This window comes from Oncorhynchus tshawytscha, linkage group LG04, assembly GCF_018296145.1.
Source record: "Oncorhynchus tshawytscha isolate Ot180627B linkage group LG04, Otsh_v2.0, whole genome shotgun sequence".
NCBI lineage: Eukaryota > Metazoa > Chordata > Actinopteri > Salmoniformes > Salmonidae > Oncorhynchus > Oncorhynchus tshawytscha.
This window is the reverse complement of record NC_056432.1, coordinates 69,397,024-69,417,532: the sequence shown is the minus strand read 5'-3', so window position 1 is coordinate 69,417,532 and position 20,509 is coordinate 69,397,024. Positions and strand designations below refer to the sequence as shown.

Sequence of the window (20,509 nt, the reverse complement as noted above, 5' to 3'; positions counted from 1 at the left end):
TATCAAACAGGAAGCTCGCGGTAAGAGATCAGCGACATTTTTTTTTCTCCGCTCATTTTTTTATTTAATTGAAAATTGCATTATTTTTATTTTTCAGGGGGTGCTGCAGCACCCTCAGCACACCTACTTCCCATAGCTATGGAGACATCTTGAGGATTTCAGACATGTATCAGGTGTTGGGCTAATATGTTGGATAGATGTTGAAAGAGGTTACAGAAAAATGGCAATAAGTGAATGAATGATGCATCTACAATCCGACTCTCTCTGTGTGTGTGTGACAATGTGTGTGCCAGTGTGTGTGGCATGTACACACAAAGCTGGTTTAGCTGTGGATCTGTCAGCGTCATCTCTCTCACTGCAGCTGCAGGCCTTAAGGACAGAGAGCCTTCCCAACCATGACACATTACAATAATGCTTACACTGCATCAAACGGACCTGCCCAATTTCCTGATGCTGCCCATAAATTTAACTTGAGGTGTGTGAGGCAAAGCTCAAAGTCACAGTACAGAGTACACAGCAGGCTACATCTCCATAAGTAAAGAGGGAAAAGAGCTGTATCACTAGACATCAAAAAAGGAAGACATCGACATATAATGTCTGGCCTCTTTCCAATGTCTTTATGACAACCTTTATTTTTACAATAGCCATTTGAATTCACGTTTTCCTAATGATTCAGAATGAGTAGATTACATCTCAATAGATTTAGTACTGCCATCAGGCCTTTTTTACCAATGCAGTGTTTTATCTAAAAACGTTCTTACTGAACACAGTCTTTTGGTCCAATACATTTTTAAAAGGACTAAAAGAAGAGAAATAACTCTCCATATCCTCGTGGGCTTCCTGTTAGGTAAAGGTTATCAATCTCCTTCCATCCTGGAATAAAACAACCCAGAGTACACTCCCAGGGAGCAGAAAGCATCAAACACCCCACTGCAATATAAATATTTGATACTGAATCCCTATGGAGGAGGCTTTGCTGGCCTATCCCCCATTGGATTGATGTACTGTTCCTCTGGAATGATGGTGTGAAATCAAACACGCTTCTTCTCCAAACCCATTTGACTACAGATATTATACATCAAACAAGCTATTTTTGAAAACCTGCCTTGATGATCACTGCTTTGTGTGATATATTGTTGTCTCTACCTTCTTGCCTTTGTGCTGTTGTCTGTGCCCATGAATGTTTGTACCATGTTTTGTGCTGCTACCATGTTGTGCTGCTGCCATGTTGTGTTGCTACCATGTTAAAATGTGGTATTGCTGCCATGCTATGTTGTTGTCTTAGGTCTCTCTTGTTGTGATGTGTGTTTTGTCCTATATTTTTATTTTTCATCTCAGCCCCCGTCCCCGCAGGAGGCCTTTTGCCAGGCCGTCATTGTAAATAAGAATTTGTTCTTAACTGACTTGCCTAGTTAAATACATTTTAAATCAAATTAAAGAAAGAAAAAACTAAGCCAGAAGTTGAAGAAAATTATGGAGGCTGGCATATTGAGGTCGTGGGGATCTGTCTTTGTTGACTCTGCAAACAATAGGGGAAGTTAGGTGAGCCAAATATCATGCATCATATTGTTTATTTTATTGTATCAGTATAACACACACAAATAAGCTTTTGAAAATAACTTTTGTAAATTTCAATGGAACATAAAGATTAACTTCTTGCTGCAGATGAGTGACAGGAACTCTCAGAGTAATGATGTTATACCGTGTTCACATGCTAGTCGGAACTAGGAAACTCTGAAATGTCCGACTTGCTAAGTGGTTGAATGTGGCATGTATATAACTACAACCAGTTAGCAAGTTTGATATTTCTGTGTTTCCTACATCCCTCTAGCACATGAAAGCTGCATTAGGCATTCAGAGCAAGGCTGCTGAGGGAGAGGGCCAGCACTGAGAGGTTGACAGCTCGCTGATCCCATGGGATCACAGTTATAGAGTCTATGGACAACTCTCCTGACACGCTGCCTTTCTCATTCCACTGAATCCCTCTGCAGCAACTCAGTCCTGGAGACACACCACAAACTCTGAAAAACTGTATCTGCAAGTAGCAGTCTGAGGGGGGAAAAACATGACAATTTTAACTGGGATCAGTCGCTGCACTGCACTAAGTCGTCTACACTGGGGTGGTGTGCATTTACCAAAAGCATTTCAGAAAGAGAAAAATTCTCCAAACCATGGACCCTGGGGCAGAGGGGGACATAACACTGCAGTCCCCAGTCAACCTTTCTCCACTATTCTCTCTCTATCTCCCTTTCACACACACACAGTAGTGATTGCACAGTCCTGCGCAGCTCTGCAGTATAGGCGCTGCTGCTGATTCCCGCCTCTCCACTGCCAGAGGCTCCCAATGCAGCAAGGTGACTCAATGTTATCGTCCTCTCCTAGGAGGCAGCAGCTCCGGCTGAATCAGTGCTAGCTGAAGGGGCTCTGCAGCAAATGCAATAAAGATCTTACAGGCAATCTGATATATCACACCAAGATGGCATTTCACTCCTCAGGCACTAAAACCATGCCCCTGTCCAACACAGATAGTGATACACCAAGATATACTGATATAAAATCAATAAGTGTGACACCTTCATTACCTTTTTTTATTTCACCTTTATTTAACCAGGTAGGCTAGTTGAGAACAAGTTCACATTTGCAACTGCGACCTGGCCAAGATAAAGCATAGCAGTGTGAACAGACAACACAGAGTTACACATGGAGTAAACAATTAACAAGTCAATAACACAGTAGAAAAAAAAGAGAGTCTATATACATTGTGTGCAAAAGGCATGAGGTAGGTGAATAGTTACAATTTTGCAGATTAACACTGGAGTGATAAATGATCAGATGGTCATGTACAGGTAGAGATATTGGTGTGCAAAAGAGCAGAAAAGTAAATAAATATAAACAGTATGGGGAAGAGGTACGTAAAATTGGGTGGGCTATTTACCGATAGACTATGTACAGCTGCAGTGATCGGTTAGCTGCTCAGAGAGCAGATGTTTGAAGTTGGTGAGGGAGATAAAAGTCTCCAACTTCAGCGATTTTTGCAATTCGTTCCAGTCACAGGCAGCAGAGAACTGGAACGAAAGGCGGCCAAATGAGGTGTTGGCTTTAGGGATGATAAGTGAGATACACCTGCTGGAGCGCGTGCTACGGGTGGGTGTTGCCATCGTGACCAGTGAACTGAGATAAGGCGGAGCTTTACCTAGCATGGACTTGTAGATGACCTGGAGCCAAAAAAATAAACCTTCATTACCTGTTATTCTTTTAGCAGAATAAAGCTAGCCTAAGTAATGTATGTTAAATCTCCAGAAAAAAAGATCACAGAACAGCTCACCCCTTAATAATGCTTCTATTTATAGGCTCCTGCCTTCAAGAAACTTTAGGAACCATATTGGTAATATGACCTTAGACAATAATGTTTTCTTTGATTACTGATGGCCAAAATGTAAAGACATCTAAACCAGAGGCTATCAAATATTTCCAATGATTAATGATGAATTAAAGATGAATATCTTTTGAAGTCACATAAGCAGAGACTTGTCTAATCATATAAATAATACCTAAGGTGGGGCAACGCATGACATAGAACAAAAGTTGAAGGTGATGTTGAAGTGAATCATCTTCTGGCAGGTGTATGGTTCCATCTGGATGGAGAGTAAGTACAGCTTCCAGGTCCTGCACTCGGTCTCCCCAGAGGGGCCAAGTGAGCAGGACTGCTGGGTGAGAGATTAGGCTCCATTAATCAGAATGCAGCTTCCCGTCAGTCTTAAGGATTGTGGGTTTACGAGACCGCTAGTTAAGAGTAGTCTGTGTGGCCTGTGGTGTCAGCCACTTTTACTTAATATCAGAACCACCATCCCATGATAAATGTACCAGTTGCACATGCAAAAACATGGCTGCTGAATTCAACTGCTTCACAAACATGTACCACCAAAAGGAGTAACTTCAGGCGTTTAGCCTTTAAGGGCACAACTGTGGTTCAGTCAGTGTAATTTAACAGTTAAATGCTGCTCTCTTGTGGTAAAATGGTGCGTTACGACTGATCACTTCACTACAGAAGTATTTTTCCATCATTAAGCCATCAATACAGTAATTTAGCCTGTAAATGCCACAGAACAAAGGGTTTTCATTGATTGCATGTGGAGGCCCAGTCTGTCATCATGGGGCAGCAGGGTAGCCTAGTGGTTAGAGAGTTGGACTAGGAACCGGAAGGTTGCCAGTTCAAACCCCCGAGCTGACAAGGTACTAATCTGTCATTCTGCCCCTGAACAGGCAGTTAACCCACTGTTCCTAGGCCGTCATTGAAAATAAGAATTTGTTCTTAACTGACTTGCCTGGTAAAATTTTTAAAATAAAGTCTCCACATTTTTTTCCCCTGCTGGGAGGAAGCATGGAGAGCACAGCAGTTTCTACACCAGATTCCCTAGGAACCAGAGCCTCTCCATCCAATTATTTAAAAACCACATTTAACAAGGTAACAATGAATCTACACGTAATTTTTTATTTCACCTTTATTTAACCAGGTAGGCCAGTTGAGAACAAGTTGTCATTTACAACTGCGACCTGGCCAAGATAAACCAAAGCAGTGCGACAAAAACAACACAGAGTTACACATGGGATAAACAAACGTACAGTCAACAACACAATAGGAAATCTGTATACAGTGTGCGGAAATGAAGTAAGGAGGTAAATAGGCCAATAGTGGTGAAGTAATTACAATTTAGCAATTTACACTGGAGTGACATATACGGATGAGGATGTGCAAGTAGAAATACAGGTGTGCAAAAGAGCAGAAAAACAAAAATGGTCATGAGGTAGGTTGTTGGTTGGATGGGCTATTTACAGATGGGCTGTGTACAGCAGCAGCGATCGGTAAATTGCTCTGACAGCTGACGCTTAAAGTTAGAGGGAGATATAAGTCCCCAATGTCAGTGATTTTTGCCATTCCTTCCAGTCATTGGCAGCAGAGAACTGGAAGGAAAGGTGGCCAAATTAGGTGTTGGCTTTGGGGATGACCATTGAAATATACCTGCTGGAGCGTATGCTACGAGTGGGTGCTGCTATGGTGACCAGTGAGCTGAGATAAGGCGGGGCTTTACCTAGCAAAGACTTATAGATGACCTGGAGACAGTGGGTTTGGCGAGGAATATTTAGCCAGCCAACGAGAGCATACAGGTCACAGTGGTGGGTAGTATATGGGGCTTTGGTGACAAAACAGATGGCACTGTGATAGACATCCAATTTCCTGAGTAGATTGTTGGAGGCTATTTTGTAAATGATATCACCGAAGTCAAGGATCGGTAGGATAGTCAGTTTTATGGGGGTGTGTTTGGCAGCATGAGCGAAGGATGCTTTGTTGCGAAATAGGAAGCCGATTCTAGATGTAACTTTGGATTGGAGATGCTTAATGTGAGTCTGGAAGGAGAGTTTAGTCTATCCAGACACCTATGTATTTATAGTTGTCCACATATAAATCAGAACCGTCCAGAGTAGTGATGCTAGTCGAGCGGGCGGGTGGGGGCAGTGATTGGTTGAAGAGCATGCATTTTGTTTTACTAGCATTTAAGAGGCCACGGAATGAGTGTAGTATGGCATTGAAGCTCGTTTGGACACTTAAGTGTTTGTATAATAGAAATGACTTTGAAAAAAACATTGAATACAATTGGTTAGCCATCATTAGCAAGAAGGCATTTTCAAAATCCACTGAACAAAAATACAAATGCTACAATTTCAAAGACCTAACAGAGTAGGCTCTAACTATGGATTTCACATGACCAGGTAGGGGAATAGCATAGGGCCCACCCATTTGGGAGCCTAGCCAATGATAGTTTCTTCCCACAAAAGCACTTTATTGCCGACAAAAATACTCCTAAAACAATCCTGCAGGTGAAGTAGCCAGATGTGGTCTTGGGCTGGCGTGGTTACACATGGCCTGAGATTGCGAGGCCAGTTGACCGTACTGCCAAACTCTCTCAAACATTGGAGGGAGCTTATGGTAAAGATATTAACATTCAATTCACTGGCAACAGCCCCCAAGCCATAAGACTCCTGAACAGGTAACCAACTGGCTACCCGGACTATTTGCATCGTGTGCCCCCACCCCAACCCCCTTTACGCTACTGCTACTCGGGTTATCATATATGCATAGTCACTAACTATACAGTCATGTACATACTACCTCAATTGTCCCAACCATTGGCTCACCGGGTTATCTGCATTGTGTCCCGCCACACCCTCTTTGACGCTACTGCTACTGTCATATATACAGTCACTTTAACCATATCTACATACAACCTCAATCAGCCTAACTGGTGTCTATGTAGCCTCGCTACTGTATATAGCCCCACTCTTATTTCACTGTCTTTTTAGTCTTTACTTTCCCATTGTTCACCTAATACCTTTTTTGTACTATTGGTTAGAGCCTGTAAGTAAACATTTCACTGTAAGATCTGTAGTATTCGGCATAAGTGACAAATAAACCTTGATTTGATGGACAACCCTGCAGTAAGCATGCCAGTTCGACACTCCCTCAAATTGCAACATGTGACATTGTGTGACAACTGCACATAGTGGCCTTTCATTGTCCCCAGAACAAGAAGCACCTTTTTAATGATCATGCTGTCATCAGCTTCTTGATTGGCCACACCTGTTAGGTGGATGGATTATCATTGCAAAGCAGAAATGCTCACTAACAGGGATGAAACCTAACTTTAAAGATAAACATTTCATGCATATGGAACATCTCTGGGATTTTTTAAATATTTCAACTCATGAAACATGGGACCAACACTTTAAATGTTGCGTTTATATTTTTCAGTATAAGTACCATCATGTGTACTTTGGCCAACCTTTAGACCCCCTCCACTGAAACAAAAACACAGCAGACAAGATCTTTCCAAATGTATATTTATTTGTGAGAAAGACTCCTTATGCCACCAGAGCAGAAGCAGTAGAGGATTCACTGTGAATTAAGAGGGAAAAGTGATTAGTAAAGGAAAGCTGTGTAATCAACCAAAGTCACCAACTGACTAATAATACAAGTAGTCGTATGGTTGATAATCAGGTCTTAAGGCAATACATGTACATTTGTTGGTATACATTTTCAGCCTGCAGGAGACTGATAATTAACCAGTTAGAGTAATGCCTCTGGCAGTTGGTAACAATTAAATAGAACCAGGGTCAGGGAGATGTATGAAGGGGACTGGCAGGTTGGCACAGAACAGCCATTCTGCTAATTTACCTCCAAGGTTTTATCTAGCACATAAGAAATATCTCAGCTCTTACAAGGGAAGAACAGGACAATGAAATGTGCCATTTACTGAACTAACAACCTGAAAATATTAATAGAGTAGGTACTATGCCTTCATGCTGGCTTAATTTCCCTAAGGCCAATAAAGCAGCGAAGAGTTAATACATACTACTTCCAGTTGGGAGCAAGAACTCTCTTGGTCTTGTAGTAACGTGCCAATCTGTGGATTCTACTTTCAGTGAGAATCAGACGGAACTTGGCATCCTTGTCCTGCAAGAAAAAAAGTTTAGTTAAAAAGCCCTTCCACAGTCAAAAAAACCAAGACAGTCAATGGCAAAGGCGGGTATTACAACCGAGTTAAATTGTGCACTACACAGTTTGCCTCCCCAGTCATGGCCCAGAGGCTCTGGGAAGACAGGAACATGCAGGATGCCGTCCCTACCAGCCCAAAGGCTGGGAACAGGCTTGCTGTCAATGTTGTGGGACGGGACTGTACATCATGGCGCTGTACAGTGCTACGCTCCTATAAGCCACTTGGACAGAGCCATGCAAGAGCAACCTTATCGGATGTCCACATTGAGCATCAGTCAATTCATTTTTACATCGGGGCTGTAATTTAGTTGGATTTTCAAACTAGTTTTGCTTGAGAATCCTGGTGGTTTAACCTTGTGACTAGGGGGCAGTATTTTCATTTTTGGAAAAATAACGTAACCATAGTAAACAGGATATTTTGTCAGGACAAGATGCTAGAATATGCATATAATTGACAGATTAGGATAGAAAACTCTAAAGTTTCCAAAAATGTAAAAATATTGTCTGTGAGTTTAACAGAACTGATGTTGCAGGTGAAAGCCTGAGAAAAATCCAAACAGGAAGGGACTTATATAGAAGGCTCTGCGTTCCTATGCGTCCCTATAGAGCAGTGAATGGGCTATCAACCAGATTACTTTTTCTATGGCTTCCCTAATGTGTCTAGTGTCACAATACATAGTTTCAGGATTTTATTTTTAAAAATGAGCGTGAACGTCAACATTGCGTCAGTGGTCGTCTGAAGTCTCTCAGTGTTTGGTGCATAAAGGACAAATGCGGCCATTGTTTCACTCTCCTAATAAGCCACCATTCCCGGTTAATATATTATCGAATAGATATTTGACAAACACCTCGAGGATTCATTATAAACTATGTTTGCCATGTTTCTGTCGATATTATGGAGCTAATTTGGAATATTTTTTGCCGTTTTCATGACTGCAATTTCCGGGCGATTTCTCAGCCAAACGTGAAGAACAAACGGAGCTATTTCGCCTACAAAAATAATATTTTTGGAAAAAGGGAACATTTGCTATCTAGCTGGGAGTCTCGTGAGTGAAAACATCTAAAGCTCAAAGGTAACGATTTAATTTGATTGCATTTCTGATTTCCGTGACCAAGTTACCTGCTGCTAGCTGGACAAAATGCTATGCTAGGCTATCGATAAACTTACACAAATGCTTGTCTAGCTTTGGCTGTAAAGCATTTTTCAATATCTGAGATGACAGGGGGATTAACAAAAGGCTAAGCTGTGTCAATATATTTAATTTGTGATTTTCATGAATAGGAATATTTATGTCCGTTGCGTTATGCTAATTAGTGTCAGATGATGACAACCGTCCCATTCACGGGCTGGGGTGTCACTAGAGGTTAACAGTCTCCACCCTCCCTGGAAGTTAACTCGAGACAAACATTTAAAGGCCCTTTTACCTTTCGGTTCCTCTCCAGATGCTTCCTTATAGCAACAGCCTTCTTGATGAGGTGGTAAAGATCCTCAGGCAGGTCAGGGGCCAGGCCCTTGGACTTGAGGATCCTCAGGATCTTGTTTCCAGTGACAAAGCGCACCTGGGCAACACCATGAGAGTCCCTAAGGATCACACCTGTGGAGAAAATAGTATCAGCCTTTTCTAACTTCAGTCTCTTTGTATTTTCCCCTCTGTGGTTTGTACTTTGTAGTCAACCAAACCCGAAATGGTTTGATTGTAGAAAAATAGACAACGCGTTCAACTTTTGTTCTAAAAAGTATGGCGAGAAAGATTAAATGTGAGTATATGCCTAGGACAACACTGGGTAAATCTGGATTGATAATGTTGAACCTTGAATTCACTTTCAACAGCACAGCAGCTTCAGAGAAAGGCGACAAGGAACGCATTGATTTTAGCACACCTGACAAGATCATACCATTCATTTGATATGGCCGTTGGGTTAGGGTGCATAAATCATTGCCACCAGATGAACTGAGAAGAGAACCTTATGGAAAGGGCTGGACAGTATACAAATTAACAAGGTCCTTACCGATCTGGGAGGGAGAAAGACCCTTCTTGGCGAGCTTGAAGATCTGCTCTTTGACATCATCAGATGTAACCTTCAGCCACTGTAGAACAACATTTCAGAGTTTGAGAGACCGATTTCCCCTTTGTTCATTTAAACTTTGATTCACAGTATCGATCCTTCGTTCGATATTTAGCTAGACTGCAATATGACATGCACATTGCAGTCAAAGTTGCCTCAATGTTAACCATCCAAAAGTTATGACATTGGAACGTTATGAACAACTAGATGCTTACGGTGGGCACACTGCGTCTGTAGGGAAGTGCAGACTGGGACAGGCCCTTGCTGAAACAGAAAGTCGCTGTAAGTCGGTAGCTACAGTGACTACATTATGACAAACAGCCATGGGCTGCTAAAGCCACGCTTGGACTAGAAATAATGCATTTCAACTAGCTAGTTATTTGGGTAGTGCAGTACTGTATAACTAATTAGATACCTAGTTGGCTAGTGCGGTACTGTGTAACTAGTTAGTTACCTTGCTAGTCTTGGGTAGAAACTATGGCTAAACTAGTCTACATCACGTTAGCATTAGAATGGGCAAACATTGTCATGTGGTTTAAGGCGACGATTTCAACGAGCGGGTTATTTGTTTCCATTCCAATATCAACGCATATATAACTAAACACCTATATAATTATTCTAATGACTGTAAACCATCTGCTAACTTGGTAGGACTGTGTGCGCGGCCATCATGGCACTGTGTCGGTAGAACGCTAGTTGTTAGCCAGCTAGCTAGCAATAATTATTGTTTAAATATTTGAACAATTGTGTAGACAAAACATCTGTTGGGGTTGATGAGAAACTGTAAAACGAATAAAAAGTTCCAGCTACGGCGAACAAAAGCCAATATGCTAATTATTTCCGAATTAAACGCATGCTTACCCAGGAGCGTGCATGCGACCCATGATGGCGTTCTAAAGGAAAAGAAAGAGGCAGAAAATCCTGCGCCCTTTCGGAAGTAGAGCTTTTAATCGGAAATGACGTAGGCTGAAGGGAAAAAAATGTATGGTAGGACTAGCGAATTGTTTAAATACAAATGGCTGTTGTGTTTTATATCGACCACGGAATGAGTGACATTTTTTATTAAATATTTGCATAATGATATTAGGAAACGTAAAATAGCGTCAGTGCAATTAAAGTAGCTACATTGTGTGTGTTTTATTTTTATTCTCTGATGGTTTATGTGACATGTTTGCTTTTCAAATACAGTGCCTTGCAAAATGATGAATTGCCCTTGGTGTTTCTCCTATTTTGTTGCATTACAACCTGTAATTGAAAAGGATATTTATGTTGATTGAATGTAATGGACATACACAAGATATTCCAAATTAGTAAAGTAAAAAAAAAAATTAATACATTAAAAGTGGTGCGTGCAGATGTAGTCACCCCCTTTGCCATGAAGCCCCTAAATAAGATCTGGTGAAACCTTACCTTCAGAAGTCACATAATTAGTTAAATAAAGTCCACTTGTGTGCAATCTAAGTGTCACATGATCTCAGTGTATATACACCTGTTCTGAAAGGTCCCGGAGTCTGCAACACCACTGAGCAAGCGCACCATGAAGACCAAGGAGCTCTCCAAACAGGTCAGGAATAAAGTTGTGGAGAAGTGCAGATCAGGGTTGAGTTATAAAAAATATCCAAAACTTTGAACATCCCACGGAGCATTTCAATCCATTATTCTTTTTTTATTTTTTTATAATATGGAACCACAACAAACCTGCCAAGAGAGGGCCACCCCCAAAACTCACGGACCAGGCAAGGAGGGCATTAATCAAAGAGGCAACGAAGAGACCAAAGATAAGCCTGAAGGAGCTGCAAAGCTGCACAGAGGAGATTGGAGTATCTGTCCATAGGACCATTTTAAGTCCTACACTCCACAGAGCTGGGCTTTACGGAAGAGTGGTCAGAAAAAAATAAGGAAATACGTTTGGTGTTCGCCAAAAGGCATGTGGGAGACTCCCCAAACATATGGAAGAAGGTACTCTGTTCAGATGAGACTAAAATTGATATTTTTGGCCATCAAGGAAAATGCTATGTCTGGCACAAACCCAACACCTCTCATCACCCCGAGAACACTATCCCCACAGTGAAGCATGGTGGTGGCGGCATCATGCTGTGGGGATGTTTTTCATCGGTAGGGACTGGGAAACTGGTCAAAATTGAAGAAATTATTGATGGCGCTAAATACAGGGATATTCTTGAGGGAAACCTGTTTCAATCTTCCAGAGATTTGAGACTCTATGCATACTGCTAAAGCAACACTCGAGTGGTTTAAGGGGAAACATTTAAATGTCGTGGAATGGCCTAGTCAAAGCCCAGACCTCAATCCAATTGAGAATCTGTGGTATGACTTAAAGATTGCTGTACACCAGCGGAACCCATCCAATTTGAAGGTGCTGGAGCAGTTTTGCATTGAAGAATGGGCAAAAATCCCAGTGGCTAGATGTACCAAGCTTATAGAGACATACCCCATGAGACTTGCAACTGTAATTGCTGCAAAAGGTGGCTCTACAAAGTATCTTCTTTGGGGGGGTGAATAGTTATGCACGCTCAAGTTTTCAGTTTATTTGTCTATCTTGTTTGTCCCCCCCCCCCCTCCAAAAAAATAAAAATATTCCAGGTTGTACGGCAACAACATAGAAGGGGGGGTGAATAATTTTGCAATCCACTGTAAACTACACTAGCGGTAGTCCCTATAATATGAAGACCATTGTAATAGTTCATAGTTAACCTAGCAAAGACTTATAGATGACCTGGAGCCAGTGGGTTTGGCGATGAGCATGAAGCGAGGGCCAGCCACTGAGAGCATACAGGTCACAGTGGTGGGTAGTATATGGGGCTTTGGTGACAAAACGGATGGCACTGTGATAGACTGCATGCAATTTGCTGAGTAGAGTGTAGGAGGCTATTTTATAAATGACATCGCCGAAGTCAAGGATCGGTAGGATAGTCAGTTTTATGAGGGTATGTTTGGCAGCATGAGCGAAGGATGCTTTGTTGTGAAATAGGAAGCCAATTCTAGATGTAACTTTGGATTGGAGATGCTTAATGTGAGTCTGGAAGGAGTTTACAGTCTATCCAGACACCTAGGTATTTATAGTTGTCCACATATAAATCAGAACCGTCCAGAGTAGTGATGCTAGTCGGGCGGGCGGGTGCGGGCAGTGATTGGTTGAAGAGCATGCATTTAGCTTTACTAGCATTTCAGAGCAGGAGGCCACGGAATGAGTGTAGTATGGCATTGAAGCTCGTCTGGAGGTTAGTTAACACAGTGTCCAAAGAAGTGCCAGAAGTATAGAGAATGGTGAATGAAAGGTTAGGTTACATGCATTCAGTTGTACAACTGACTAGGTATCCCCCTAAACGTATCATACATGTGAAAGAGACAGAGTATATGAAGGACAGCCTGGTGCCCTCGAGTGACAGTACCCCGCCCCCCCCCTCTAGGCATTCCACCTGGGCGGCGAGCCTGATGGGCCAGTCGAGGCACAGGTGCTGGACAGGGCGTGGGCGCCTGGCGAGCCGGCTGAGGCGTGGGAGCCTGGCGAGCCGGCTGAGGCGTGGGAGCCTGGCGAGCCGGCTGAGGCGTGGGAGCCTGGCGAGCCGGCTGTAGCATGATGTGGGGTGGGCGCCGGCTGAGCCAACCGAGGCAAGAAGGCCACTAGACCCAGCTAAGGCATGGAAGCCTGACAAGCTACCTGAGGCACCCCCGGTACAATCGGCAATGGCACCCAGACCCGACGTCACCAACTATAACAAAAACTCCCTGATGCTTCCTTTAGTGGTGTGAGCATTCTGTAAGGATCGACACTGGAAACGAGAAGCAAGTACAGAGAGTGAACATTTACAATCACGGACTACAGGAAGAAACCCAGCCCAGTCACGGACCAGGATGTCTTGCTCCCAGGCAGACTAAATAACTTTTTTGCCCGCTTTGAGGACAATACAGTGCCACTGACACGGCCTGCAACGGAATCATGCGGTCTCTCCTTCACTGCAGCCGAAGTGAGTAAGACATTTAAACGTGTTAACCCTCGCAAGGCTGCAGGCCCAGACGGCATCCCCAGCCGCGCCCTCAGAGCATGCGCAGACCAGCTGGCCGGTGTGTTTACGGACATATTCAACCAATCCCTATACCAGTCTGCTGTTCCCACATGCTTCAAGAGGGCCACCATTGTTCCTGTTCCCAAGAAAGCTAAGGTAACTGAGCTAAACGACTACCGCCCCGTAGCACTCACATCCGTCATCATGAAGTGCTTTGAGAGACTAGTCAAGGACCATATCACCTCCACCCTACCTGACACCCTTGACCCACTCCAATTTGCTTACCGCCCAAATAGGTCCACAGACGATGCAATCTCAACCACACTGCACACTGCCCTAACCCATCTGGACAAGAGGAATACCTATGTGAGAATGCTGTTCATCGACTACAGCTCGGCATTCAACACCATAGTACCCTCCAAGCTCGTCATCAAGCTCGAGACCCTGGGTCTCGACCCCGCCCTGTGCAACTGGGTACTGGACTTCCTGACGGGCCGCCCCCAGGTGGTGAGGGTAGGCAACAACATCTCCTCCCCGCTGATCCTCAACACTGGGGCCCCACAAGGGTGCGTTCTGAGCCCCCTCCTGTACTCCCAACTCAATCATCAAGTTTGCGGACGACACAACAGTGGTAGGCTTGATTACCAACAACGACGAGACGGCCTACAGGGAGGAGGTGAGGGCCCTCGGAGTGTGGTGTCAGGAAAATAACCTCACACTCAACGTCAACAAAACTAAGGAGATGATTGTGGACTTCAGGAAACAGCAGAGGGAACACCCCCCCATCCACATCGATGGAACAGTAGTGGAGAGGGTAGCAAGTTTTAAGTTCCTCGGCATACACATCACAGACAAACTGAATTGGTCCACTCACACAGACAGCATCGTGAGGAAGGCGCAGCAGCGCCTCTTCAACCTCAGGAGGCTGAAGAAATTCGGCTTGTCACCAAAAGCACTCACAAACTTCTACAGATGCACAATCGAGAGCATCCTGGCGGGCTGTATCACCGCCTGGTATGGCAACTGCACCGCCCTCAACCGTAAGGCTCTCCAGAGGGTAGTGAGGTCTGCACAACGCATCACCGGGGGCAAACTACCTGCCCTCCAGGACACCTACACCACCCGATGCTACAGGAAGGCCATAAAGATCATCAAGGACATCAACCACCCGAGCCACTGCCTGTTCACCCCGCTGTCATCCAGAAGGCGAGGTCAGTACAGGTGCATCAAAGCTGGGACCGAGAGACTGAAAAACAGCTTCTATCTCAAGGCCATCAGACTGTTAAACAGCCACCACTAACATTGAGTGGCTACTGCCAACACACTGTAAATGACACTGACTCTACTCCAGCCACTTTAATCATGGGAATTGATGGGAAATGATGTAAATATATCACTAGCCACTTTAAACAATGCTACCTTATATAATGTTACTTACCCTACATTGTTCATCTCATATGCATACGTTGATACTGTACTCTATATCATCGACTGCATCCTTATGTAATACATGTATCACTAGCCACTTTAACTATGCCACTTGGTTTACATACTTATCTCATATGTATATACTGTACTCGATATCATCTACTGTATCTTGCCTATGCTGCTCTGTACCATCACTCATTCATATATCCTTATGTACATATTCTTTATCCCCTTACACTGTGTATAAGACAGTAGTTTTTTTTTGGAATTGTTAGTTAGATTACTTGCTCGTTATTACTGCATTGTCGGAACTAGAAGCACAAGCATTTCGCTACACTCGCATTAACATCTGCTAACCATGTGTATGTGACAAATAAAATTTGATTTGATTTGATTTTGATTTGATACTGTAAAACGGACATTAAAACAAAAACAGCATCTGGACAGGGGAACATAACAACAATAATTCTGACACAAGGAACCAACTGAGGAACAGACATAGATAGAAGGGCAATCTACAGAGTAATGGAGTCCAGGTGAGTCCAATATTGCACGGCTGCACGTAATGATGGTGACAGCTGGTGCCAGAGAGGGAGAGCGGGAGCAGGTGTCACACAAAGGCTGACATCAAAAATATTCAGATTTTATTAAAATATTCAGATTTAGGACATCAATCATTTCCTGAGCATTTTAAGGACATATCAGTAGGGAAAACAGCATCCCGGGTCACCTCAGCATCCTCCTGTAAAGGGAACAGAAGAAGAAAAAAATTTAGCAGAGAGAATTAAGAAAAATTTGACCATTTGTGACTTTGATTGTGCGGCGTGACCATTTTACCTGCTCATGCACCTCCACCTTAGTCTTCTTTGTAGTAGCAGCCTCCTTCTTCCCCAGGCAACAAAGACATCTCAGTCTCCTCCAGAAGGAGGCCATCTTATTGGAGGAGTCTTTACTTGCCACTTTTTCCACCTCAGCCATTATTTCCATTCTGGTCTCCTCAGGCACAGCCTGGCTGATCAGGTGGACCACCTTAGTCTCATCTTCCTCATGGATACTGGTCAGGGTCTGTTCAGAGCACCCTGACCTCAGTGACAGGGAAGACATTGCCCGGCTCTTTGATCTCTTCCTTGGCACGGTGGGAGAGGGATACTTCTCCAGCGGAGGCATTCTTTCTTGTTGGATTAGTTCCTCACAGCGTGGGTAGATTGCAAAAGGCCATGACTTATCCACACAATGTGAGGACAAATGGCTAATAATGCTTATCTCATTAGAGTCATGTTCCTTGGAGCCCCAAGCAGCTTTAGGAAGAGGTGGCATTAGTGAATGCAAGGATGTCACGGGTGCAAGGAGTTGGGAAACAGAAGTCACTGGCGTTCCCAAGGAGGTTCTGGATGCCATGATCTGGCTCATGGAGATCCCAGTGAGTTCACTGACCTGAACCACTCGAGACATTTCTTCAGTGAGCTCCTCTATAGAAGGGGCCATTGATGAACGAGATGGACTTTGATCCATGACAATTTATAGATAGATCAATCCATTGATCACTCATGCAAAAAAAGTTATTATTGCTCTTGCTCTGAAAATAATTGCACAAATCAAAATTACATTATAATACAACGCTGGTATTCATTGACTTTGGCAATGTTTCCAATTTGTCCTGATGGTGGCACTATGTGACCAAAGCTTGAACCCCAGAAGCTTGCAGCTATATTTGAATTTGAAGTTGACTGATGGCTAATCTTGATCCACTAGAATGCACATGTCATCATTCATCATGTAACAACATCTGCCCTCATAATGATGATGATTATGATGTAATAATCATAGAAATGGAATTATTCTAATTATAATGACTCATTCTATTGTCATAATGATGATAGTTTATGGATAAAATAGCCCAGAGCCATGTACAATGAAAAAATATATAAAAACAACATGTAGAGTGTTGGTACCATTTTTCATTAGCTGAAACAAAAGATCACAGACATTTTCCAAATGCACAAAAAACGTATTTCTCTAAAATGTTGTCCACATTTTTTTTTTACCTCCCTTTTAGTGAGCATTTCTCCTTTGACAAGATAATCCATCCACCTGACAGGTGTGCCATATCACCTTGTACTTTGGACAATAAAAGGTCACTCTAAAATGTGCAGTTTTGTCACAACACAATGCCACACATATCGCAAGTTTTGAGGCAGTGTGCAATTGGCATGCTGACTGCAGGAATATCCACCAGAGCTGTTGCCAGTGAATTGAATGTTAATTTCTTTACCATAAGCCGCCTCCAATGTCGTTTGAGAGAATTTGACAGTACGTCCAACCGGCCTCACAACCGCAGACCACATGTAACCACGCCAGGCAAGGACCTCCACATCTGGCTTCTTCACCTGCGGGATCGTCTGAGACCATCCAACCGGACAACTGATGAAACTGAGGAGTATTTCTGTCCGTAATAAAATTCATTCTGATTGTCTGGGCCTGGATCCCACGTGGCTGGGCCTGGCTCCCAAGTGGCTGGGCCTATGCCCTCCCAGGCTGTGCCCCTGCCCAGTCATGTGAAATCCATAGATTAAGGCCAAATGTATTTATTTCAATTGACTCATTTCCTTATATGAACTGCAACTCAGTAAAATCATTGAAGTCAAATCAAATTGTATTTATCACATGCACCGGATAGACCTTACTGTGAAATGCTTACTTACAAGCACTTAACCAACAATGCAGTTCAAAAAATAGAGTTAATAAAATATTTACAATAAATTAAAGCAGGAGTTCTTAAACTTCTTCAGCCTGGGACCCAAGCTTAGGAAAATATGCAACTTATACATAAATATTGGTACATTTCATTGCCCTTATGCCTAAAAAGAAGCAATATAAATAAAAACAAATAAATACCCATAAATATATTTTGTTTATTTTTCTCTATTAAAAACACTCTTACAAATCTGTCTAGGTTGGAACTGTTGCAGTTAAAATACAATAAATAATTTCATTCTGAACTGGAATAAATGGATTGATCACATCACACAGATGTATAACAGAACACACACAGGCTTTTTGATCGTGCAACCCTAAGTAACAGTACAGAGTTGGGTATGGCTGCCTTTTCCTGTTACGCTCCTTGCCTATGGAATAGCCTGCAGACTAAACTTAAACTTGAGACTCTTGTCCCCCTTGCCCATTTTAAATATTTATTGGAGGATTTTTATTTTTGTGTTGCTTGTAACTGTTTTGGGTAATGCAAGTTCTTGTGCTGTTAGGGGAATAACCTGTGTGTAAATGTAATCTGCTGCTGTATTTTTTTGTGTTATCTGTGATTGTTTTGTTTGTCTTGTTTAGTTTCTTAATCATTGTACCTAAACTGTATACGCAGGGCCCAGCTGTAAACATGTATACGCAGGGCCCAGCTGTAAAAGAGACCTTGGTCTCAGTCTGTGTTCCTTGTTGAAATAAAGGTATAATAATAAATAAATAAATAAATACATAAATTCAGGTCTACTGTACATCTTAAGGTATAGATGATTGTTGATAGAAAGTCTAGGTTGGAAATGTTGCTGTTAAAATACATGTTTTATTCTGAACTGGAATAAACTGATTGATCACATCACACAGATGTAGCTCAGAAAACTAATACATACACACAGTCCTAATGAGAGGTTGAAGTTTTCAACAAGCATATCTATTCTGGGCTCAGTTTTTGACAGTGCAAAACTGAGGTCATGCTCAGCATTCACACTGTTTCTGTACTTGAGAACCAGGAATTGCATAGGTATGTGGTGCCAAGCTGGATCAGAATATCTACTGCTTTCTCAGTTAGGCAGGAGTCTGCTTCCTACTGCAGATGAACAAACCAGAACTGTGTGACTGTTTGCCTCAAAAAGCATCTTGCTTCAATCAGTTTATTCCAGATCAGAATAACAATTATTACTTGTAATAGCAACAGTTCCGATCTAGACTTGTTTTTAACAATAATTTCTACAGTAAAATGTACAGTAGGCTTGAATTTTTAATCTTCATCTGTACTGTTTCTTAGGGTTGCACTATCAATAGCTAGTTAGCTTGCTTTGGCTAACGTTAGCTATTAGCTGTGTAACGTTACAAACCCAGGGGATTGTTTGAAAGAGAAACTCACATCTTCTACTATGCGAGATAGTACTCCCTTATTTCTGCTTATCATCATCACTTGTTATAAAATGACAATGCCTTGTTATTTTACTTTTCCACTTTCGAAGCACTGTTTCCCGAAGCATTTTGCACTGTTCTTAAATAGCTCCCTGGGTTTACCGTCATGTAGTGCCTGGATGTTTGGTCAGGACGTGTCGTTTTATTAATTTGTTCGTTTTGAGAGACTCATTAATAAACACTTCTCCACACAAAACACATTGTGGGCGCTCCTCGTAATTTCGCAACGTTTGTATGAAAGAGACAAAAGGCAATCACTGTATTTGCGTTTCATGACGATTGAACTCAGTCAGAACTTGTGGCTAGCATGAGTCCATTTCATGACAGCGGTTAGTGATGGCAAGTGGGAATAACAAATCAGTGGCTTGAACAAGAGTCAATGAGTCAAACTGAGTCAATGTGCGGGGGTACAGGTTAGTCGAGGTAATTTGTAAAGTGACTATGCAAATATAATAAACAGCGAGTAGCAGCAGTGTAAAAACAAAGGGGTGTTCCATGTAAATAGTCCGGGTGGCCATTTGATTAGATGTTCAGCAGTCTTATGGCTTGGGGGTAGAGGCTGTTAAGGAGCCTTTTGGTCATAAACTAGGCGCTTCGGTATGCACCGTTTGCCGTGCGGTAGCAGAGAGAACAGTCTATGACTTGGGAGCACCGCCTAGTCAATAGGTCCTGGATGTCAGGAAGCTTGGCCCCAGTGATGTACTGGGCCGTATGCACTACCCCCTTACAGTCAGATGCTGAGAAGTTGCCATACCAGGCGATGATGCAACCGGTCAGAATGTTCTCGATGGTGTAGCTGTAGAACTTGCTGAGGATATGGGGACCCATGCCAAATCTTTTCAGGCTCCTTAGATGGAAAATGTGTTGTTGCGTTTATATTTTTATTCAGTATATTTAGAAAACCACGTGCATGTCTTGCTGGCATAGCTAATATTTGTAGCTCAATAATGTTCACTCATACAATAACCCTGCAGGAAGCTGCTCATCAATTTTCTCATTCGTCCAAGCAATCACATTAAACCAACTCAATAAATCCTGCTTTATCCTTCAACCCAAATACAGAATTATTTGAGTGTAATGTATGATTTTGGTAAGTAATGACATAGTCAAAAATGAAGCTTTGAAATGACCTTGGATCAGATCTCCCTGCCTAAATGTCTTCACAAACCATATCCACTGCTGAATTCTCATAATAATGGCTGGAATGGAGCAAATGGAATGGTATCAAACACATGGAAACCATGTGTTTGATTTT

At 42.6% G+C, this 20,509-nt stretch overlaps 1 protein-coding gene and 3 non-coding genes across 4 annotated transcripts; all 4 read right to left on the bottom strand.

Annotated features, from left to right (window-relative positions):
• Positions 1-6,881: 6,881 nt before the first annotated feature.
• On the bottom strand, positions 6,882-10,583 carry LOC112247420 (40S ribosomal protein S13). The gene is made up of 6 exons (XM_024416171.2): positions 10,481-10,583; positions 9,835-9,883; positions 9,563-9,641; positions 8,978-9,147; positions 7,410-7,510; positions 6,882-6,952 (listed from the first exon to the last, which is right to left on the bottom strand). The coding sequence occupies exons 1-6, from the start codon at positions 10,501-10,503 to the stop codon at positions 6,919-6,921; spliced, it is 456 nt and encodes a 151-aa protein (XP_024271939.1). The 5' UTR covers positions 10,504-10,583; the 3' UTR covers positions 6,882-6,918.
• On the bottom strand, positions 7,177-7,305 carry LOC112247424. The gene has a single exon (XR_002953066.1). It is a non-coding gene; the product is annotated as a small nucleolar RNA SNORA19 (small nucleolar RNA).
• Positions 7,601-7,820, bottom strand: LOC112247422. Its single transcript, XR_002953064.1, has one exon. It is a non-coding gene; the product is annotated as a small nucleolar RNA SNORA73 family (small nucleolar RNA).
• Positions 9,353-9,484, bottom strand: LOC112247423. The gene has a single exon (XR_002953065.1). It is a non-coding gene; the product is annotated as a small nucleolar RNA SNORA68 (small nucleolar RNA).
• Positions 10,584-20,509: the final 9,926 nt, after the last annotated feature.